Here is a 24,163-nt window from a genome sequence, read left to right on the forward strand (position 1 = left end):
AATAAAATAAATATAACACAATTGGCAAATTTTGATGGATTAATATGTTTCACAATTGTTCATAAATCCATTTTAAGTTTTATATTTCTGGTTTAAAGGTTGAGTTTTAAGGATTAAACCTTGGTCTGTCACAGAAGTGGTTTGTTCCGTCAATGGCCGCGGCCTGAGCACAAACACGCTTCACACGGCGTGCTAAACAAAACATTCAAAAACACCAGCACGTGAGGACTTTAATGCGATTAAACGATAGAATATTTACCGTAGCTTAACACTGGAAGCTTCTTAAAGTACATAAAGCAGAAAATACAGCGTTCAACGTCGTAAGAAGATGGTAAGTGTGATTTATTTTGAGATATGCTAACTTGAGCTAACTCCTAGCATGGACTTTTAAAGGTAGATTTCACTGTTCAATTAATATTTTAAACACAATCTAAACATTTCCATTATCCATTAAGTCTCTTTTCAACACAAGTTTACTCATTTGTCTTTGGGAAACAGTGTCAGGTTTATTGAGAGATTACACATTACAGAGTAGTTAGTAATATGAGTAAACAAGTTATTCAGTAGTAATAGTTGGATTACATTATTGATGGCTTATAACAAAAGACTTGACAATTGCATTTGTTTATTACCCTTTATTTAACCAGGTAATTATTAACCCATTATGATCGGAAGACACTTAAGTAAATAAGAACAGAATCTACATTTAAATACTCCGTTCACCCAACCTTCATAACACAATGTTATTTTACTTTAACATACATTTCAACCAAATAAAAGGTGTAAATATTGTGATTTGAAGGCTTCTAGACAGAGAATATAAATTAATAAAGTATATTATTAAAATCTGAAAGTAATTATTTTTTGACATTTGGATTGAATAATGTCACTGCTCTTTTTAAATGTGTTTTAGACCCTGTTTAGTCCAGAGGAACATAATTATCACTAAATGATTATGGTTCATTTTATAGTTGACTACTCACAGTTCATAACACAGCTGTAATGGCACCCAGAGCTCTACGGCGACTCTACGGCTCTGCTCACGCCTGATATTGTCTTTGTTTCCAGCCTCATCGAAAGAAGAAGTCGTTCATCGAGAAGAAGAAGGCGGTGACGTTCCACTTGGTCCATCGAAGTCAGAGAGATCCACTCGCTGCAGATGAGACGGCTCCACAGCATGTGCTGCTGCCGGCCCTCAAGGTACTGCAGATACTTCTACTGCAGACGCTTCTACTGCAGACGCTTCAGACGCTTCTACTGCAGACGCTTCTCCTGCAGACGCTTCTACTGCAGACGCTTCTCCTGCAGACGCTTCTACTGCAGACGCTTCTCCTGCAGACGCTTCTACTGCAGACGCTTCAGACGCTTCTACTGCAGACGCTTCTACTGCAGACGCTTCTACTGCAGACGCTTCTACTGCAGACGCTTCAGACGCTTCTACTGCAGACGCTTCTACTGCAGACGCTTCTACTGCAGACGCTTCTACTGCAGACGCTTCTACTGCAGACGCTTCTCCTGCAGACGCTTCTACTGCAGACGCTTCAGACGCTTCTACTGCAGACGCTTCTACTGCAGACGCTTCTCCTGCAGACGCTTCTCCTGCAGACGCTTCTCCTGCAGACGCTTCTACTGCAGACGCTTCTACTGCAGACGCTTCTACTGCAGACGCTTCTCCTGCAGACGCTTCTACTGCAGACGCTTCTCCTGCAGACGCTTCTCCTGCAGACGCTTCTACTGCAGACGCTTCTACTGCAGACGCTTCTCCTGCAGACACTTCAGACGCTTCTACTGCAGACGCTTCTACTGCAGACGCTTCTACTGCAGACGCTTCTACTGCAGACGCTTCTCCTGCAGACGCTTCAGACGCTTCTACTGCAGACGCTTCTCCTGCAGACGCTTCAGACGCTTCTACTGCAGACGCTTCAGACGCTTCTCCTGCAGACGCTTCTCCTGCAGACGCTTCTCCTGCAGACGCTTCTACTGCAGACGCTTCTACTGCAGACGCTTCTCCTGCAGACGCTTCTCCTGCAGACGCTTCTACTGCAGACGCTTCTCCTGCAGACGCTTCTCCTGCAGACGCTTCTCCTGCAGACGCTTCTCCTGCAGACGCTTCTACTGCAGACGCTTCTACTGCAGACGCTTCTCCTGCAGACGCTTCTCCTGCAGACGCTTCTCCTGCAGACGCTTCTACTGCAGACGCTTCTACTGCAGACGCTTCTACTGCAGACGCTTCTCCTGCAGACGCTTCTCCTGCAGACGCTTCTCCTGCAGACGCTTCTCCTGCAGACGCTTCTACTGCAGACGCTTCTACTGCAGACGCTTCTCCTGCAGACGCTTCTACTGCAGACGCTTCTACTGCAGACGCTTCTACTGCAGACGCTTCAGACGCTTCTACTGCAGACGCTTCTACTGCAGACGCTTCTACTGCAGACACTTCAGACGCTTCGACTGCAGACGCTTCTCCTGCAGACGCTTCTCCTGCAGACGCTTCTACTGCAGACGCTTCTACTGCAGACGCTTCTACTGCAGACGCTTCTACTGCAGACGCTTCTACTGCAGACGCTTCTACTGCAGACGCTTCTACTGCAGACGCTTCTACTGCAGACGCTTCTACTGCAGACGCTTCTCCTGCAGACGCTTCTCCTGCAGACGCTTCTCCTGCAGACGCTTCTCCTGCAGACGCTTCTCCTGCAGACGCTTCTACTGCAGACGCTTCTACTGCAGACGCTTCTCCTGCAGACGCTTCTCCTGCAGACGCTTCAGACGCTTCTACTGCAGACGCTTCTACTGCAGACGCTTCTCCTGCAGACGCTTCTACTGCAGACGCTTCTACTGCAGACGCTTCTACTGCAGACGCTTCTACTGCAGACGCTTCTACTGCAGACGCTTCTACTGCAGACGCTTCTACTGCAGACGCTTCTACTGCAGACGCTTCTCCTGCAGACGCTTCTCCTGCAGACGCTTCTCCTGCAGACGCTTCTACTGCAGACGCTTCTACTGCAGACGCTTCTACTGCAGACGCTTCTCCTGCAGACGCTTCTCCTGCAGACGCTTCTCCTGCAGACGCTTCAGACGCTTCTACTGCAGACGCTTCTACTGCAGACGCTTCTCCTGCAGACGCTTCTACTGCAGACGCTTCTCCTGCAGACGCTTCTACTGCAGACGCTTCTCCTGCAGACGCTTCTCCTGCAGACGCTTCTCCTGCAGACGCTTCAGACGCTTCTCCTGCAGACGCTTCTCCTGCAGACGCTTCTCCTGCAGACGCTTCTCCTGCAGACGCTTCTCCTGCAGACGCTTCTCCTGCAGACGCTTCTACTGCAGACGCTTCTACTGCAGACGCTTCTACTGCAGACGCTTCTACTGCAGACGCTTCTACTGCAGACGCTTCTACTGCAGACGCTTCTCCTGCAGACGCTTCTACTGCAGACGCTTCTACTGCAGACGCTTCTACTGCAGACGCTTCTACTGCAGACGCTTCTACTGCAGACGCTTCTACTGCAGACGCTTCTACTGCAGACGCTTCTACTGCAGACACTTCAGACGCTTCTACTGCAGACGCTTCTACTGCAGACGCTTCTACTGCAGACACTGCAGACGCTTCTACTGCAGACACTTCAGACGCTTCTACTGCAGACGCTTCTCCTGCAGACGCTTCTCCTGCAGACGCTTCTCCTGCAGACGCTTCTACTTCAGACGCTTCTACTGCAGACGCTTCTACTGCAGACGCTTCTCCTGCAGACGCTTCTCCTGCAGACGCTTCTCCTGCAGACGCTTCTCCTGCAGACGCTTCTCCTGCAGACGCTTCTCCTGCAGACGCTTCTACTGCAGACGCTTCTACTGCAGACGCTTCTACTGCAGACGCTTCTACTGCAGACGCTTCTCCTGCAGACGCTTCTCCTGCAGACGCTTCTCCTGCAGACGCTTCTCCTGCAGACGCTTCTCCTGCAGACACTTCAGACGCTTCTCCTGCAGACGCTTCTACTGCAGACGCTTCTACTGCAGACGCTTCTACTGCAGACGCTTCTACTGCAGACGCTTCTACTGCAGACGCTTCTACTGCAGACGCTTCTCCTGCAGACGCTTCTACTGCAGACGCTTCTACTGCAGACGCTTCTCCTGCAGACGCTTCAGACGCTTCTCCTGCAGACGCTTCTACTGCAGACGCTTCTCCTGCAGACGCTTCTACTGCAGACGCTTCTCCTGCAGACGCTTCTACTGCAGACGCTTCAGACGCTTCTCCTGCAGACGCTTCTCCTGCAGACGCTTCTACTGCAGACGCTTCTACTGCAGACGCTTCTACTGCAGACGCTTCTCCTGCAGACGCTTCTACTGCAGACGCTTCTACTGCAGACGCTTCTACTGCAGACGCTTCTACTGCAGACGCTTCTCCTGCAGACGCTTCTACTGCAGACGCTTCTCCTGCAGACGCTTCAGACGCTTCTACTGCAGACGCTTCTCCTGCAGACGCTTCTCCTGCAGACGCTTCTCCTGCAGACGCTTCTCCTGCAGACGCTTCTCCTGCAGACGCTTCTCCTGCAGACGCTTCTACTGCAGACGCTTCTCCTGCAGACGCTTCTACTGCAGACGCTTCTACTGCAGACGCTTCTACTGCAGACGCTTCTCCTGCAGACGCTTCTACTGCAGACGCTTCTCCTGCAGACGCTTCTCCTGCAGACGCTTCTACTGCAGACGCTTCTACTGCAGACGCTTCTCCTGCAGACGCTTCTCCTGCAGACGCTTCTCCTGCAGACGCTTCTCCTGCAGACGCTTCTCCTGCAGACGCTTCTCCTGCAGACGCTTCTCCTGCAGACGCTTCTCCTGCAGACGCTTCTCCTGCAGACGCTTCTACTGCAGACGCTTCTACTGCAGACGCTTCTACTGCAGACGCTTCTCCTGCAGACGCTTCTCCTGCAGACGCTTCTCCTGCAGACGCTTCTACTGCAGACGCTTCTACTGCAGACGCTTCTCCTGCAGACGCTTCTACTGCAGACGCTTCTCCTGCAGACGCTTCTACTGCAGACGCTTCTACTGCAGACGCTTCTACTGCAGACGCTTCTCCTGCAGACGCTTCTACTGCAGACACTTCAGACGCTTCTACTGCAGACGCTTCTACTGCAGACGCTTCTACTGCAGACACTTCAGACGCTTCTACTGCAGACGCTTCTCCTGCAGACGCTTCTCCTGCAGACGCTTCTACTGCAGACGCTTCTACTGCAGACGCTTCTACTGCAGACGCTTCTACTGCAGACGCTTCTACTGCAGACGCTTCTACTGCAGACGCTTCTCCTGCAGACGCTTCTACTGCAGACGCTTCTACTGCAGACGCTTCTACTGCAGACGCTTCTACTGCAGACGCTTCTACTGCAGACGCTTCTACTGCAGACGCTTCTACTGCAGACGCTTCTACTGCAGACGCTTCTACTGCAGACGCTTCTACTGCAGACGCTTCTACTGCAGACGCTTCTACTGCAGACGCTTCTACTGCAGACGCTTCTCCTGCAGACGCTTCTCCTGCAGACGCTTCTACTGCAGACGCTTCTCCTGCAGACGCTTCTCCTGCAGACGCTTCTCCTGCAGACGCTTCTACTGCAGACGCTTCTACTGCAGACGCTTCTACTGCAGACGCTTCTCCTGCAGACGCTTCTCCTGCAGACGCTTCAGACGCTTCTACTGCAGACGCTTCTACTGCAGACGCTTCTCCTGCAGACGCTTCTACTGCAGACGCTTCTACTGCAGACGCTTCTCCTGCAGACGCTTCTACTGCAGACGCTTCTACTGCAGACGCTTCTACTGCAGACGCTTCTACTGCAGACGCTTCTCCTGCAGACGCTTCTCCTGCAGACGCTTCAGACGCTTCTACTGCAGACGCTTCTACTGCAGACGCTTCTCCTGCAGACGCTTCTACTGCAGACGCTTCTACTGCAGACGCTTCTCCTGCAGACGCTTCTACTGCAGACGCTTCTACTGCAGACGCTTCTACTGCAGACGCTTCTACTGCAGACGCTTCTACTGCAGACGCTTCTACTGCAGACGCTTCTACTGCAGACGCTTCTCCTGCAGACGCTTCTCCTGCAGACGCCTCTCCTGCAGACGCTTCAGACGCTTCTACTGCAGACGCTTCTACTGCAGACGCTTCAGACGCTTCTACTGCAGACGCTTCTCCTGCAGACGCTTCTACTGCAGACGCTTCTACTGCAGACGCTTCTACTGCAGACGCTTCTACTGCAGACGCTTCTACTGCAGACGCTTCTACTGCAGACGCTTCTACTGCAGACGCTTCTCCTGCAGACGCTTCTCCTGCAGACGCTTCAGACGCTTCTCCTGCAGACGCTTCTCCTGCAGACGCTTCTCCTGCAGACGCTTCTCCTGCAGACGCTTCTCCTGCAGACGCTTCTCCTGCAGACGCTTCTACTGCAGACGCTTCTACTGCAGACGCTTCTACTGCAGACGCTTCTACTGCAGACGCTTCTCCTGCAGACGCTTCTCCTGCAGACGCTTCAGACGCTTCTCCTGCAGACGCTTCTACTGCAGACGCTTCTCCTGCAGACGCTTCTACTGCAGACGCTTCTACTGCAGACGCTTCTACTGCAGACGCTTCTACTGCAGACGCTTCTACTGCAGACGCTTCTACTGCAGACGCTTCTCCTGCAGACGCTTCTCCTGCAGACGCTTCTTCTGCAGACGCTTCTACTGCAGACGCTTCTACTGCAGACGCTTCTACTGCAGACGCTTCTACTGCAGACGCTTCTACTGCAGACGCTTCTACTGCAGACACTGCAGACGCTTCTACTGCAGACACTTCAGACGCTTCTACTGCAGACGCTTCTCCTGCAGACGCTTCTCCTGCAGACGCTTCTCCTGCAGATGCTTCTACTTCAGACGCTTCTACTGCAGACGCTTCTACTGCAGACGCTTCTCCTGCAGACGCTTCTCCTGCAGACGCTTCTCCTGCAGACGCTTCTACTGCAGACGCTTCTACTGCAGACGTTTCTACTGCAGACGCTTCTCCTGCAGACGCTTCTACTGCAGACGCTTCTACTGCAGACGCTTCTCCTGCAGACGCTTCTCCTGCAGACGCTTCTCCTGCAGACGCTTCTCCTGCAGACGCTTCTCCTGCAGACACTTCAGACGCTTCTCCTGCAGACGCTTCTACTGCAGACGCTTCTACTGCAGACGCTTCTACTGCAGACGCTTCTACTGCAGACGCTTCTACTGCAGACGCTTCTACTGCAGACGCTTCTACTGCAGACGCTTCTACTGCAGACGCTTCTCCTGCAGACGCTTCTACTGCAGACGCTTCTCCTGCAGACGCTTCAGACGCTTCTACTGCAGACGCTTCTCCTGCAGACGCTTCAGACGCTTCTACTGCAGACGCTTCTACTGCAGACGCTTCTCCTGCAGACGCTTCTACTGCAGACGCTTCTCCTGCAGACGCTTCTACTGCAGACGCTTCTCCTGCAGACGCTTCTACTGCAGACGCTTCTCCTGCAGACGCTTCTACTGCAGACGCTTCAGACGCTTCTACTGCAGACGCTTCTCCTGCAGACGCTTCTCCTGCAGACGCTTCTCCTGCAGACGCTTCTACTGCAGACGCTTCTACTGCAGACGCTTCTACTGCAGACGCTTCTACTGCAGACGCTTCTACTGCAGACGCTTCTCCTGCAGACGCTTCTACTGCAGACGCTTCTCCTGCAGACGCTTCTACTGCAGACGCTTCTCCTGCAGACGCTTCTCCTGCAGACGCTTCTACTGCAGACGCTTCTACTGCAGACGCTTCTCCTGCAGACGCTTCTACTGCAGACGCTTCTCCTGCAGACGCTTCTCCTGCAGACGCTTCTCCTGCAGACGCTTCTCCTGCAGACGCTTCTACTGCAGACGCTTCTACTGCAGACGCTTCTCCTGCAGACGCTTCTACTGCAGACGCTTCTCCTGCAGACGCTTCTACTGCAGACGCTTCTCCTGCAGACGCTTCTCCTGCAGACGCTTCTACTGCAGACGCTTCTACTGCAGACGCTTCTACTGCAGACGCTTCTCCTGCAGACGCTTCTCCTGCAGACGCTTCTCCTGCAGACGCTTCTACTGCAGACGCTTCTACTGCAGACGCTTCTACTGCAGACGCTTCTACTGCAGACGCTTCAGACGCTTCTACTGCAGACGCTTCTACTGCAGACGCTTCTACTGCAGACGCTTCTACTGCAGACACTTCAGACGCTTCGACTGCAGACGCTTCTCCTGCAGACGCTTCTCCTGCAGACGCTTCTACTGCAGACGCTTCTACTGCAGACGCTTCTACTGCAGACGCTTCTACTGCAGACGCTTCTACTGCAGACGCTTCTCCTGCAGACGCTTCTACTGCAGACGCTTCTACTGCAGACGCTTCTACTGCAGACGCTTCTACTGCAGACGCTTCTCCTGCAGACGCTTCTCCTGCAGACGCTTCAGACGCTTCTCCTGCAGACGCTTCTACTGCAGACGCTTCTCCTGCAGACGCTTCTACTGCAGACGCTTCTACTGCAGACGCTTCTACTGCAGACGCTTCTACTGCAGACGCTTCTACTGCAGACGCTTCTACTGCAGACGCTTCTCCTGCAGACGCTTCTACTGCAGACGCTTCTCCTGCAGACGCTTCTACTGCAGACGCTTCTACTGCAGACGCTTCTACTGCAGACGCTTCTACTGCAGACGCTTCTACTGCAGACACTGCAGACGCTTCTACTGCAGACACTTCAGACGCTTCTACTGCAGACGCTTCTCCTGCAGACGCTTCTCCTGCAGACGCTTCTACTGCAGACGCTTCTACTGCAGACGCTTCTACTGCAGACGCTTCTCCTGCAGACGCTTCTCCTGCAGACGCTTCTCCTGCAGACGCTTCTCCTGCAGACGCTTCTACTGCAGACGCTTCTACTGCAGACGCTTCTACTGCAGACGCTTCTCCTGCAGACGCTTCTACTGCAGACGCTTCTACTGCAGACGCTTCTCCTGCAGACGCTTCTCCTGCAGACGCTTCTCCTGCAGACGCTTCTCCTGCAGACGCTTCTCCTGCAGACACTTCAGACGCTTCTCCTGCAGACGCTTCTACTGCAGACGCTTCTACTGCAGACGCTTCTACTGCAGACGCTTCTACTGCAGACGCTTCTACTGCAGACGCTTCTACTGCAGACGCTTCTCCTGCAGACGCTTCTACTGCAGACGCTTCTCCTGCAGACGCTTCAGACGCTTCTACTGCAGACGCTTCTCCTGCAGACGCTTCAGACGCTTCTACTGCAGACGCTTCTACTGCAGACGCTTCTACTGCAGACGCTTCTCCTGCAGACGCTTCTACTGCAGACGCTTCTCCTGCAGACGCTTCTACTGCAGACGCTTCTCCTGCAGACGCTTCTACTGCAGACGCTTCTCCTGCAGACGCTTCTACTGCAGACGCTTCAGACGCTTCTACTGCAGACGCTTCTCCTGCAGACGCTTCTCCTGCAGACGCTTCTCCTGCAGACGCTTCTACTGCAGACGCTTCTACTGCAGACGCTTCTACTGCAGACGCTTCTACTGCAGACGCTTCTACTGCAGACGCTTCTCCTGCAGACGCTTCTACTGCAGACGCTTCTCCTGCAGACGCTTCTCCTGCAGACGCTTCTACTGCAGACGCTTCTCCTGCAGACGCTTCTACTGCAGACGCTTCTCCTGCAGACGCTTCTCCTGCAGACGCTTCTCCTGCAGACGCTTCTCCTGCAGACGCTTCTACTGCAGACGCTTCTACTGCAGACGCTTCTCCTGCAGACGCTTCTACTGCAGACGCTTCTCCTGCAGACGCTTCTACTGCAGACGCTTCTCCTGCAGACGCTTCTCCTGCAGACGCTTCTACTGCAGACGCTTCTACTGCAGACGCTTCTACTGCAGACGCTTCTCCTGCAGACGCTTCTCCTGCAGACGCTTCTCCTGCAGACGCTTCTCCTGCAGACGCTTCTCCTGCAGACGCTTCTCCTGCAGACGCTTCTACTGCAGACGCTTCTACTGCAGACGCTTCTACTGCAGACGCTTCTACTGCAGACGCTTCTACTGCAGACGCTTCTACTGCAGACGCTTCTACTGCAGACGCTTCTACTGCAGACGCTTCTACTGCAGACGCTTCTACTGCAGACGCTTCTCCTGCAGACGCTTCTCCTGCAGACCCTTCTACTGCAGACGCTTCTACTGCAGACGCTTCTACTGCAGACGCTTCTACTGCAGACGCTTCTACTGCAGACGCTTCTCCTGCAGACGCTACTGCAGACGCTTCTCCTGCAGACGCTTCTACTGCAGACGCTTCTCCTGCAGACGCTTCTCCTGCAGACGCTTCTACTTCAGACGCTTCTACTGCAGACGCTTCTACTGCAGACGCTTCTCCTGCAGACGCTTCTCCTGCAGACGCTTCTCCTGCAGACGCTTCTACTGCAGACGCTTCTACTGCAGACGCTTCTACTGCAGACGCTTCTCCTGCAGACGCTTCTCCTGCAGACGCTTCTCCTGCAGACGCTTCTCCTGCAGACGCTTCTACTGCAGACGCTTCTACTGCAGACGCTTCTACTGCAGACGCTTCTACTGCAGACGCTTCTACTGCAGACGCTTCTACTGCAGACGCTTCTACTGCAGACGCTTCTACTGCAGACGCTTCTACTGCAGACGCTTCTACTGCAGACGCTTCTCCTGCAGACGCTTCTCCTGCAGACCCTTCTACTGCAGACGCTTCTACTGCAGACGCTTCTACTGCAGACGCTTCTACTGCAGACGCTTCTACTGCAGACGCTTCTCCTGCAGACGCTACTGCAGACGCTTCTCCTGCAGACGCTTCTACTGCAGACGCTTCTCCTGCAGACGCTTCTCCTGCAGACGCTTCTACTTCAGACGCTTCTACTGCAGACGCTTCTACTGCAGACGCTTCTCCTGCAGACGCTTCTCCTGCAGACGCTTCTCCTGCAGACGCTTCTACTGCAGACGCTTCTACTGCAGACGCTTCTACTGCAGACGCTTCTACTGCAGACGCTTCTACTGCAGACGCTTCTCTTGCAGACGCTTCTCCTGCAGACGCTTCTACTGCAGACGCTTCTACTGCAGACGCTTCTACTGCAGACGCTTCTACTGCAGACGCTTCTACTGCAGACGCTTCTACTGCAGACGCTTCTACTGCAGACGCTTCTACTGCAGACGCTTCTCCTGCAGACGCTACTGCAGACGCTTCTCCTGCAGACGCTTCTCCTGCAGACGCTTCTCCTGCAGACGCTTCTACTGCAGACGCTTCTACTGCAGACGCTTCTACTGCAGACGCTTCTCCTGCAGACGCTTCTCCTGCAGACGCTTCTCCTGCAGACGCTTCTACTGCAGACGCTTCTACTGCAGACGCTTCTACTGCAGACGCTTCTACTGCAGACGCTTCTACTGCAGACGCTTCTACTGCAGACGCTTCTACTGCAGACGCTTCTACTGCAGACGCTTCTACTGCAGACGCTTCTACTGCAGACGCTTCTACTGCAGACGCTTCTACTGCAGACGCTTCTCCTGCAGACGCTTCTCCTGCAGACGCTTCTACTGCAGACGCTTCTCCTGCAGACGCTTCTCCTGCAGACGCTTCAGACGCTTCTACTGCAGACGCTTCTCCTGCAGACGCTTCAGACGCTTCTACTGCAGACGCTTCTACTGCAGACGCTTCTACTGCAGACGCTTCTACTGCAGACGCTTCTACTGCAGACGCTTCTACTGCAGACGCTTCTACTGCAGATATATTTTACTATACACAATTTACTCAAATTCAACTTCAAATTAGGATTGTCAAAAGTATCAAAAATCAGGCACTAACTGATGCTAAAACTAGTATCAACATTACACACTCATTAGAAGTATTGCTGCTTAAAAAAAGACATCAGTAACAGTTTGAGTTTGATCAGAATTAGTATAAGACCATTATTGTTTGTGTTAAAAATTCAATAAGTCTGTCATATTGTCTGAAGCATTTTTCGGTATCGAGTATTGATCTTGATCCGTAGTCTCAAAACTAACCTTTTAGTTTTGTGACAACACTATTTCAAAACAACATTTACAATATTAACAATAATTAGATGCATTAATTTTGTAAGAGCTGCAATATTATTAGCAATCAAATCAAAGTAGCAATGTGACGCTTACATTACTGTGTCAGCTCATGAGGTCTAGTATTTCAGTCTTTTTGTCAGTTTTTCTGGACACTTATTAAAAACATAAAGGGCAAATCTAATTGCAGTCACATTCCTGTCAGGAGAAATGTCAAAGCGCTGGAGTAAACCCTGTTTCTCAGGTGGAGGTGGAGGTGGAGAAGCGGCAGGAGGAGCAGAGGAACTTTGGCGTGTTTTTCGACGATGATTACAATTACCTGCAGCACCTGAAGGAGGCGTCGGGAGCGTCCGAGCTTGTGCCTGGCGTCGGCGCGGCGACCGAGAAACGGATCCAGATCCAGGACAAAGAAGAGGATGAGGAAGAGGAGACGGGGAATACTGTGAGTCAATCAGAACAACCACTGCAGCTGCTTCTCTTTTGCATTTGCTCCTTTAGTCCAGGATTAATCAGACGTCATTAGTCGAATCATTATTTTATTGGGATCATAAACGTTTATATTAACCACAGCGGAAAGGAAAAGTTACAGAATGAATAAGCCGGAGTTTTTAGAGCAAACAATTGACTTAAATTTTTAGCTTTTTAGTTAATCTGTTTGTACATTTCTGTTGTTGTGGAGCAAATGTATGCAATTTTATGATCTTTTGTCTGCATATTGTGTCAGATTTATGGTCTGAGTCTGGAAATGAGTTTTGAGAGCTCTTCTAGTTTAGGCCTCGCTCCATTTTATTCGACCGCACTTCTATGTTCTCATCTTATTAAGGCGAGACGCTGCAGGCAAAAGCATTTCTTTCCATTTTCACTCTCCAATCTGCTCCTAAAGATGTTTCATTGTTTCATTGAATCCACTTAATCCATAGATTTCTCTGGGACATTGTTACTTTTTCTCCAAATGCAGTTCAGAGACTTCAGTAATTCTTTTTTTTCTCAAATGCATGTAAAATAATCAAGTTGCCCTTACTCCAGACTCAAGGCTGAAAACAATCCTAAACTGTCCCAGCTTGTAAAGAAGAGTCTGTCCAAGAGTAGATGAGTGAAAGAATGAGTCTTGAAACAATGAGTCTTGAATAAGAACATCTGCACTGTGTAATTATAGACTTTAATGTTTGAATGTTATTATATAAATGCACGATCTATGACAGAGTTTAAAATGAGCAGACTGTGCTCTGTAACTACCTCTGCATTGTCCCTGGTAAAGACAGAAATAAAGCTAAAACATGAAGATCAGCCCCACACTCATCAAACTTTACAATCTTGGACTGGAAAGGATTCTGACGGGTTAAACTGTAGGATTTGTTGATCTAATTCTAAACCTGATTTATGAAAGTTTTAACTCCAGAAACATGAGAGATCGTGAAAGTAGAATTTTTGCACCTATTTTCAGTCAGACCTTGTTTACTCAAAAACTAAACAAAATATCTAAAATCTCCTCTTTTTGTGTCTAATAAGATCAGCAAACAACACGGTTTAACCGGCTCTGTCCAATTATATGCAGTTTTGTCCATTTTCTCACACAAAATGCGTTATTTCAATATGAAAACATGACATGGTGAAAAACAGATGTAAGTAAAATGTGTTTCTTGCATTTATTTGAGTAATCGACAGAAGATCTTTAAATTGAAGATTTTTCCTGTCCTGTTTCCTGTGTCTGGCCTTAAATATGAAAGAGGATTTGGAAAGGAAAAGAGATCTGGAGTCATTTCTAACATAAGATTTAAATCTGTTCATTTCTCTTCATTTTCAGACCAGCATCAATCTGCCGTCTTCAGTGTTCGCCTCCGAGTTTGAGGAAGAGGTCGGTCTGCTCAACAAGGCCGCGCCCATCTCAGGTGAAACCTTGTGGAATCATTTACCAAACTGGGTCACTCTGGGTCACTCTGGGTCACTCTGGCTCACTCTGGCTCACTCTGGCTCACTCTGGCTCACTCTGGCTCACTCTGGCTCACTCTGGCTCACTCTGGGTCTCCCTCTCTCCCCCTCTCTCAGACTTTGTCTCACTCTGTCACTCTCTTGCATTAATGAACTGCTGTATGATTCTTATAGTCTATGGAGTTTGTTTTGTGTTTTTATTTATTTTTGATGGTATTTTGTAGGATAAAGTGTCTTCAGTTGTTGGTCAGAGCTGTGTTACTCTCCAAGTAATCTTACTCTGGACTAAACAGACTCTAAAACACAAACCAAAGACCTTTTTAATAGCACAATAATAATAATAAATCAAAATGTCCAAAAAGAAACACTCTCTGATTTCCATAAATATTTCACTGCATTTGTTAACGTTCTCAATCTAGAAGTCTTCAGTTTCCATAATTCAACCTATATTTGGTTAAAAATGTATTTAAAACATCCCAATGAACAATAGAAATAATGAATGACAAGACGACTAAATAAACTAAAAGAATCCTCGGCTGTCTTATTTGTATCTGTAACTGTCCTGGACTGTGTGAGTGAATAGTTTGAATGACCTCTGGTTTCTCCCGCAGGTCCTCGTCTGGACATGGATCCTGACATCGTGGCCGCTCTCGACGAAGACTTTGACTTTGATGATCCAGAAAACCTTTTGGACGACGACTTTATTCTGAAAGCCAACAGCTCCAACCGAGGAGGCGGCACCGGGTAAAGTATTATTCACTCTAGAGATCAACATGACAAAGTGACACTTAAGCACATGTGTCAAAAATGTTTAGTTTTTTTAGCCTTTTAATCTTGTCATATTGAATCTATAATCGTGTTTTATTTTATCTGCAGAGGAAATAAATGACATTTACACTGGATAAAATGTGTCAAAGAAAATGATTCAAACATGGACATTTTCACACTCAACTAAGGCATTTCCATTCAATTAAGCCAAATATATTAAGATATTCATTAGGACGGCACCAGTTCATCTGAATAATCGTGTCCACAGCTGCAAGATAAATCACATTTCAATGTTGTTTCTTTGCAAAGATCAAACTATTGCTCTGTAGTTTAAACTTCTACAAACATGTTCATGGGTTTGTTTAGCAGTTCAGATTTCAGGCTCAAATGTTGACACTTGTAGATGTGTTTTAAATGTGAACTTTGAACAGAATCCAACTGTTAAAACATACTGTAAATCCAAACTCTAAAACACATACGAAAAGACAGTGTTGTTGTTAAATAAAAATGTCACAAAAGAACAAACTATAGCTATCTTTCATCAATAATACACTTTATTCATAAATATTCTCCCTCTAGAAGCTTTCGGTTGCCATATTTGCACCTGTATTTGGTTTATAATGCATTAATAACGTGCAATAAATACATGTCCTGCTGATCGATTAGTCGATTAAAGGGGTGTGGCTAAAATGTTCAAAACCACCAAGTATCTTTAAGTATGTGACCCAAACTGCAATAAAAAACTACAACTGCATGGGTATTCATTACTACATTACAGTACTAGGAAACTATGTATTTATATATAAAGTGTTGAATCTGCCCTTTTACTTATAAATACCCCCAAAAATACAACATTTTGATGATTGTTTGACTCATTGACAACTGAAATAATCGTTAGTTGCAGCTCCAGCTAAGATTGATCCTCCGACCGATCATATGTGGGGTTTTTGTCTGGAATGATTCGGGGAAAACGTAAAGCTAAAAATACAAGTCGAGCGACGGCGATAATGAATTCCCTTTTTTTTGCTTTTACACTTCAGCGCCGACGATAAAGATGAAGACGACGACGAGTGGGAGGACGAGGAGGGCGAGGAGGACTTTGACTCGGACGCAGACTTGTCCGACGCTCCAGAGTTCATGTTCGAGCACGAGGAGACGAAAACGCGCTTCACAGAATACTCCATGAGCTCGTCTGTGATGAGGAGGAACGAGCAGCTCACTCTGCTCGACGACCGCTTCCAGAAGGTACCGCCTGCAGCCCACACTGAGGCTTTACTTATACATCCTTAACCAAATAAAGGATTCTAGAAGGTACCGCCTGCAGCCCACACTCAGGCTTTACTTATACATCCTTAACCAAATAAAGGCTTCTAGAAGGTACCGCCTGCAGCCCACGCTGAGGCTTTACTTATACATCCTTAACCAAATAAAGGCTTCTAGAAGGTACCGCCTGCAGCCCACACTGAGGCTTTACTTATACATCCTTAACCAAATAAAGGCTTCTAGAAGGTACCGCCTGCAGCCCACACTGAGGCTTTACTTATACATCCTTAACCAAATAAAGGCTTCTAGAAGGTACCGCCTGCAGCCCACACTGAGGCTTTACTTATACATCCTTAACCAAATAAAGGCTTCTAGAAGGTACCGCCTGCAGCCCACACTGAGGCTTTACTTATACATCCTTAACCAAATAAAGGCTTCTAGAAGGTACCGCCTGCAGCCCACACTCAGGCTTTACTTATACATCCTTAACCAAATAAAGGCTTCTAGAAGGTACCGCCTGCAGCCCACACTGAGGCTTTACTTATACATCCTTAACCAAATAAAGGATTCTAGAAGGTACCGCCTGCAGCCCACACTCAGGCTTTACTTATACATCCTTAACCAAATAAAGGATTCTAGAAGGTACCGCCTGCAGCCCACACTGAGGCTTTACTTATACATCCTTAACCAAATAAAGGCTTCTAGAAGGTACCGCCTGCAGCCCACACTCAGGCTTTACTTATACATCCTTAACCAAATAAAGGCTTCCAGAAGGTACCGCCTGCAGCCCACACTGAGGCTTTACTTATACATCCTTAACCAAATAAAGGCTTCTAGAAGGTACCGCCTGCAGCCCACACTGAGGCTTTACTTATACATCCTTAACCAAATAAAGGCTTCTAGAAGGTACCGCCTGCAGCCCACACTGAGGCTTTACTTATACATCCTTAACCAAATAAAGGCTTCTAGAAGGTACCGCCTGCAGCCCACACTCAGGCTTTACTTATACATCCTTAACCAAATAAAGGCTTCTAGAAGGTACCGCCTGCAGCCCACACTCAGGCTTTACTTATACATCCTTAACCAAATAAAGGCTTCTAGAAGGTACCGCCTGCAGCCCACACTGAGGCTTTACTTATACATCCTTAACCAAATAAAGGCTTCTAGAAGGTACCGCCTGCAGCCCACACTCAGGCTTTACTTATACATCCTTAACCAAATAAAGGCTTCTAGAAGGTACCGCCTGCAGCCCACACTCAGGCTTTACTTATACATCCTTAACCAAATAAAGGCTTCTAGAAGGTACCGCCTGCAGCCCACACTCAGGCTTTACTTATACATCCTTAACCAAATAAAGGCTTCTAGAAGGTACCGCCTGCAGCCCACACTCAGGCTTTACTTATACATCCTTAACCAAATAAAGGCTTCTAGAAGGTACCGCCTGCAGCCCACACTGAGGCTTTACTTATACATCCTTAACCAAATAAAGGCTTCTAGAAGGTACCGCCTGCAGCCCACGCTGAGGCTTTACTTATACATCCTTAACCAAATAAAGGCTTCTAGAAGGTACCGCCTGCAGCCCACACTGAGGCTTTACTTATACATCCTTAACCAAATAAAGGCTTCTAGAAGGTACCGCCTGCAGCCCACACTGAGGCTTTACTTATACATCCTTAACCAAATAAAGGCTTCTAGAAGGTACCGCCTGCAGCCCACACTCAGGCTTTACTTATACATCCTTAACCAAATAAAGGCTTCTAGATGGAGGACATTTACAAATACTACTTATTTCAAGCACATTTAGATGTTGATTTTTCCAGTGTGTTGACGTTTGGGTGTTTGTGTGTGTGTCTGTGTGTTTGCGTGTTGTGTAGTTCTACGAGCAGTTTGACGATGACGAGATCGGCGCTCTGGACAATGCCGAGCTGGAAGGATACATCGAACCGGACAGTTCTCGTCTGGAGGAAGTGATCAAGGATTATTTCAGGCAGAAGCAAAAAGAGTGAGTGCGGGGGCTGGGGGCAGAGGAGGGGGCGGGGTCAGGGGCGGGGCGGGGGGCGGCTGCAGGGGAGGGACGGGGGGTAAATGTGACTCGGGTGAGGGGCACCGCCTCGTCCACTAATGACTTACTAATGGGTAAAAAAAATGCTCAGATTTTAAATGACCGTGAATAATTTGTTTATTGTTCGATTCAATGTTAGAACACTGTTAGGTTATTAGAATATTTCATAATAAAATATGTTTCTGCAGATCTCTGAGGCCTGAGGATCTGGGGCCAAAGGTACTTCCTGTTTTGGAGGAAGTGCAGAGTTCAGAGGAGGAGGAGGAGGAGCTACAGACGCTGGTCGTGGAGGCGCCGCAGGAGAAGTGGGACTGTGAGACCATCATCAGTGAGTCTTCATTCAATTTCACAGCCACCAGGGGGCGCTGCAAAGTCTGACACCTAAAACTACATTCTGGAGGCAAATGTTTCAGTGGAACACGATGTGATTTCAGTACAGAATTTAAGATTAACCTCAACAAGTTTTTGTCAAGCACTCGGACTCATGTGAGTGACGTCAGAGCTGCTTTAAACACATAACACTGTGTTTCACTGCATGTGTGTCTTTAATAAGAGACAATAACAGACACTTCACAATTTTGATGAAGGTAAAAGCCTGATTTTTATGTTTTACTGGACAAATACTGGACATAATGTTGAGCAGCTCAACAGCTTTTCATTTTATCTACAGAGATATTACAGACACAAAATATACATATACATTAGTAAAGCTGAAGCGCAATTTTGAGGCCATCTTTGGTTGTTCCAGCTCTGCTCCAGAATGTTCCTGTTCCACCTCTGCGCCAGAATGTTCTTGTTCCAGCTCTGCCCCAGAATGTCCTGTTCCGGCTCTGCTCCAGAATGTTCTTGTTCCAGCTCTGCCCCAGAATGTCCTGTTCCGGCTCTGCTCCAGAATGTTCTTGTCCCAGCTCTGCTCCAGAATGTCCTGTTCCGGCTCTGCTCCAGAATATTCTTGTTCCAGCTCTGCCCCAGAATGTCCTGTTCCGGCTCTGCTCCAGAATGTTCTTGTTCCAGCTCTGCCCCAGAATGTCCTGTTCCGGCTCTGCTCCAGAATGTTCTTGTTCCAGCTCTGCCCCAGAATGTCCTGTTCCGGCTCTGCTCCAGAATGTTCTTGTTCCAGCTCTGCTCTAGAATGTTCTGCTTCAGCTCTGCTCCAGAATGTCCTGTTCCAGCTCTGCTCCAGAATGTTCCTGTTCCAGCTCAGCTCCAGAATGTTCCTGTTCCAGCTCTGCTCCAGAATGTTCTGCTTCAGCTCTGTTCCAGAATGTTCTGCTTCAGCTCTGCTCCAGAATGTTCTTGTTCCAGCTTTGCTCCAGAATGTTCTTGTTCCAGCTCTGCTCCAGAATGTTCTTGTTCCAGCTCTGCCCCAGAATGTCCTGTTCCGGCTCTGCTCCAGAATGTTCTTGTTCCAGCTCTGCCCCAGAATGTCCTGTTCCGGCTCTGCTCCAGAATGTTCTTGTTCCAGCTCTGCCCCAGAATGTCCTGTTCCGGCTCTGCTCCAGAATGTTCTTGTTCCAGCTCTGCTCTAGAATGTTCTGCTTCAGCTCTGCTCCAGAATGTCCTGTTCCAGCTCTGCTCCAGAATGTCCTGTTCCAGCTCTGCTCCAGAATGTTCCTGTTCCAGCTCAGCTCCAGAATGTTCCTGTTCCAGCTCTGCTCCAGAATGTTCTGCTTCAGCTCTGTTCCAGAATGTTCTGCTTCAGCTCTGCTCCAGAATGTTCTTGTTCCAGCTCTGCTCCAGAATGTTCTTGTTCCAGCTCTGCTCCAGAATGTTCTTGTTCCGGCTCTGCTCCAGAATGTTCTTGTTCCAGCTCTGCTCCAGAATGTTCCTGTTCCAGCTCAGCTCCAGAATGTTCCTGTTCCAGCTCTGCTCCAGAATGTTCTGCTTCAGCTCTGTTCAAGAATGTTCTGCTTCAGCTCTGCTCCAGAATGTTCTTGTTCCAGCTCTGCTCCAGAATGTTCTTGTTCCAGCTCTGCTCCAGAATGTTCTTGTTCCAGCTCTGCTCCAGAATGTTCTTGTTCCGGCTCTGCTCCAGAATGTTCTTGTTCCGGCTCTGCTCCAGAATATTCTGTTCTATCTCTGCTCCAGTTTGTGATTGTTCACTTTGTGATGATTTGAGTTTGTGATTGTTGAGTTTGTGATTGTTGAGTTTGTGATTGTTCACTTTGTGATTGTTCACTTTGTGATTGTTGAGTTTGTGATTGTTGAGTTTGTGATTGTTGAGTTTGTGATTGTTGAGTTTGTGATTGTTGAGTTTGTGATTGTTCACTTTGTGATTGTTGAGTTTGTGATTGTTGAGTTTGTGATTGTTCACTTTGTGATTGTTGAGTTTGTGATTGTTGAGTTTGTGATTGTTGAGTTTGTGATTGTTGAGTTTGTGATTGTTGAGTTTGTGATTGTTGAGTTTGTGATTGTTGAGTTTGTGATTGTTCACTTTGTGATTGTTCACTTTGTGATTGTAACTGTGATGTTTCCGTTTTCAGGCACATATTCCAACATTTACAACAGGCCCAAAGTCATCGCGGAGCCTCAGAAGGTGAGGAACATCAGCTCAGTTTGTAAAGTCTTTTACAATCGAACAACAAGCTTGGAGTGTTTGAAGTTCAGACTTTGCCTTTTGTTTTAACCTTTGTGACCTGAATTTTTGTCCACTGGTCATTTTTACACTTGAATTTGCCATAACGTCTTCAGTTCCAGAGATTTGGATGATCTAACATCATCTATTTTAAATGTTCTTTTGGTCATTACTATTATATTACATTAGTTCTGTTAGAGCCGTCACTAAAGATTTAAATCCACTTCAGTTCTGACTAAAAATACTAAATTAGATCCACCAAGTCAGATGAGAAAGCAAAGTCACAGTGAAAATATAAAATCTGAATGTAGGTGGAAGTAGTTCTTTCATTTGTTCTTTTTCAAATTGAGTATTTAGTCATAACTGAAGTGGATTCACTCATTTAAGCTAAACAAGTTTGAATATTATCAATATTTTAGTAAAAAGTGCGCCGCAGTGAAGATGGATGGTGATATGGATAATATGGATGGTCATATTATACTTTTAAATTTAAAGTAAAGAAGTATTGACTAAATATATCTTTGGTTATATTATTTTGCAGCCATCACATTTAAAGAGCACAGATTATACTAAATTGATTTTCTCTCTTTTCACTTCTCTCTGTTCTAACATTGTTCTCATCAGAAACACTCCTGGAGGAACATTTAGCTTCATTCACATTAGTTTGATGAATCCTGGTTAAAAAGTCCTCAAACACTTCTCCATCTGTGATGTTTTCTCCATTTCAATTCAATTTATTTTTGGAACGCTCGAAATTACAACAGCAGTCGCCTCAAAGGGCGACAGTGAAACACAGATTAATGTTCATAGGAAATGTCCTTAGACCCTCCGTCTCAGCAAGGAAAGACTACAAAAGGCATTTTCAAAGTGTCTTTGTGATTAAAATCACAAAGACATGACAGAAATCACAAAACCTTCATTTCTATTCATTCAATTTAACTATTTTGTTGACATGAATCATACATTTTGTCCGTGCTCAGTGATCCACCAGAGAGAAAACCAAACTGATTGTCCCAGACAAAACTCGACCAGAGCTTTTAGTCTTGAAACTTGCTCTTGATCAGTGGGTCGGTGCGCCAGGCTCTTCCTGGACTTTGCAGTGGCCTTAGTGCCGACTGACAATCTGAGCAGTGTGTTCTGACCCTCTCCCCAGGCTCCTGCTCTGTTGCTGCACTTGGACACCAGCACAATGGGCTATTGTGTCAAGCAGAATTACATGTTCAATTGTAATTGTGTCTAAAATAGTAGGTTTAGAATTGTAAAGAGTTTCTCTAAAGAAAGACCTTTTCAGGCTATTCCGTCAAATAGTTTAAGTAAAATCACAAAGACATGACAGAAATCACAAAACAGTTTAAGACCTAAAACTAAAAAAGAAGAGTGCAAAGAAAATCCTTTCAGTCATATTCACAGCTAAACAAAACAGTTTTTAGCTTAGATTTGAACATTGTCAGAGCAGAAGCCTGTCTCACATCTTCAGGAAGACTGTTCCAGATTTTAGCTGCATAAAACTGAAACACAGATTCCCCATGTTTAGTCCTGACTCTGGCACCAGCAGGAGGCCGGTCCATGTTTAGTCCTGACTCTGGCACCAGCAGGAGGCCGGTCCATGTTTAGTCCTGACTCTGGCACCAGCAGGAGGCCGGTCCATGTTTAGTCCTGACTCTGGCACCAGCAGGAGGCCGGTCCATGTTTAAACCTGACTCTGTGCACCAGCAGGAGGCAGGTCCATGTTTAGTCCTGACTCTGGCACCAGCAGGAGGCCGGTCCATGTTTAGTCCTGACTCTGGCACCAGCAGGAGGCCGGCCCATGTTTAGTCCTGACTCTGGCACCAGCAGGAGGCCGGTCCATGTTTAGTCCTGACTCTGGCACCAGCAGGAGGCCGGTCCATGTTTAGTCCTGACTCTGGCACCAGCGGGAGGCCGGTTCGAGATGTACTTTGGTGCTAGGCCATGGAGAAACTTTTTTTCCCTTTAGCTCTAAAACATGAGATGCTAATTCAAAAGCAGGTTTAATGTCTGTAACGATACAAATACTGCACATATGCACTCAGTATTAACCCTTGTATTTGCTCTGCTGTTTCAGACTAAGACAATCCGCGTGTCGCAGAGGTCAGGGATTCCTCTGGACGTCCTGCCGTCCCGGGGCCTCACGGCCAAACAGGCCGAGCGCATGAGCCGCATCAACGACTCAGACCTGCCACGAGCCGCCACTTTCCCCCGGGGCAGTGAAGAGAGCAGCCACGAGAGGAAAGCCCGGAAACAAGCTGTCAAAGAGGAGCGCAAGGTGAGGCGCCCTCTGGTGGTCCGGGGAGGGACAACTGTAGCTACACACTTTCATTTCTATCTTTAGTAGGACCTCATTTTATTAGACTTAAAATATACATTTAAACACCCAGCATTTTAACTTTAAAAAAGCTCTACTTTAGAATGATAAAAGTTAGCATAGAGCTGCCGACCTCCAGAAAATATGTTCTGCACAGACTAAAAAGCCCTTTTCAGGCCCAGGGAATCTGTGCACTGTTGGACACACGAACATGGGACATTTTACACAAATCAATCTACTACTAGAGCATGTTTTAGTGGCGAGACTTTTCCCTCGTTTTCCATTTAAAATGGAGGTGCTGATGTGTGGGAAAAGAAGGAAAAGTGGGCGGGGCAGAATAATGTCAATTAAGCTTCTGTGAATACGTGTAAAGTGCTTTGAGTGTAGTAACCATTCAATTGTATTTACCACTCATGCTACTTGGAGAACCAGGGTTACAAACGTAACCTAAAGTTTAATCCAGATAAATATTAAAATGATCAAATGACAGTTATAGTCACGATGCGTTCATTGTTGCAGCCCTAATTTAAATATTGTCTGTTTGAATCAGAAACTGCACTGTGAATTCAAACATGAATCATGCAGATAAATAGTAACGTGTCGTTTAACATCTTCTCAACCAAATGATCTTTATAGTATGAAGTATTGAGTAGAAATACATTTTCAGGCATGCGTTTGTACTTTCCATCGCTGTAATAATAAAGCAGTTTTAGTTTTGGTAATCTTAAACTGTTGCCAATAAAATGTCCAAAAAAATTCAGTTTTGCTCATTTAAGACTTATTCAATCACTCTCAGAAGTCTAATTTAAAGTCAACAATAAATGAATGACTATAAATGTCACTATATATTTATAACACAATTTACTTACAATGTTTAAGTTGTGCTTTAAATCTTGTTTTCTCTCACAGGAGCGGAGGATAGAGAAAAAGGCAAATAAAACGGCGTTTAAAGAAGAAAAGGCTCGACAGGAGAAACAGCTGCAGAACCTCAGAACTAACATCCAGGGACTCAAACTGTGAACAGACTTTTATTCTGAAAAGAGCCATCACAGACACTTCCCGAGACCAGGACTTTACTTTGAAGTGGAGAGTTCACTTCCTTCTGATTTACATAATAACTGATATTTTGTGTATTTTAATGTAACTTTTGCAACAACTAAAGATGTTTATCAAAATGACTGAGTTGCTT

At 47.4% G+C, this 24,163-nt stretch overlaps 1 protein-coding gene across 2 annotated transcripts; it reads left to right on the top strand.

Moving 5' to 3' along the window:
• Positions 1 to 152: 152 nt before the first annotated feature.
• ltv1 (LTV1 ribosome biogenesis factor) lies at positions 153 to 24,152 on the top strand. 2 transcript variants are annotated; one of them, XM_072463433.1, is made up of 11 exons: positions 153 to 331; positions 1,069 to 1,200; positions 12,299 to 12,496; positions 13,859 to 13,943; positions 14,595 to 14,727; positions 15,792 to 15,996; positions 17,889 to 18,016; positions 18,265 to 18,404; positions 20,560 to 20,612; positions 22,735 to 22,935; positions 23,884 to 24,152. In XM_072463433.1, the coding sequence occupies exons 1-11, from the start codon at positions 329 to 331 to the stop codon at positions 23,992 to 23,994; spliced, it is 1,389 nt and encodes a 462-aa protein (XP_072319534.1). In that variant the 5' UTR covers positions 153 to 328; the 3' UTR covers positions 23,995 to 24,152. The 2 variants fall into 2 exon arrangements, with proteins under 2 accessions (XP_072319534.1, XP_072319535.1); XM_072463434.1 differs by having other exon boundaries at positions 12,305 to 12,496.
• Positions 24,153 to 24,163: the final 11 nt, after the last annotated feature.

This window comes from Eucyclogobius newberryi, unplaced genomic scaffold, assembly GCF_026437365.1.
Source record: "Eucyclogobius newberryi isolate DKJ021-1_F unplaced genomic scaffold, fEucNew1.0.hap1 SCAF_4, whole genome shotgun sequence".
NCBI lineage: Eukaryota > Metazoa > Chordata > Actinopteri > Gobiiformes > Gobiidae > Eucyclogobius > Eucyclogobius newberryi.

Coding starts and splice junctions, on each gene's coding strand:
- ltv1 (XM_072463433.1), top strand. Junction 18,017..18,264: donor TTCAGGCAGAAGCAAAAAGA/GTGAGTGCGGGG, acceptor ATGTTTCTGCAG/ATCTCTGAGGCCTGAGGATC. Junction 22,936..23,883: donor CTGTCAAAGAGGAGCGCAAG/GTGAGGCGCCCT, acceptor TTTCTCTCACAG/GAGCGGAGGATAGAGAAAAA.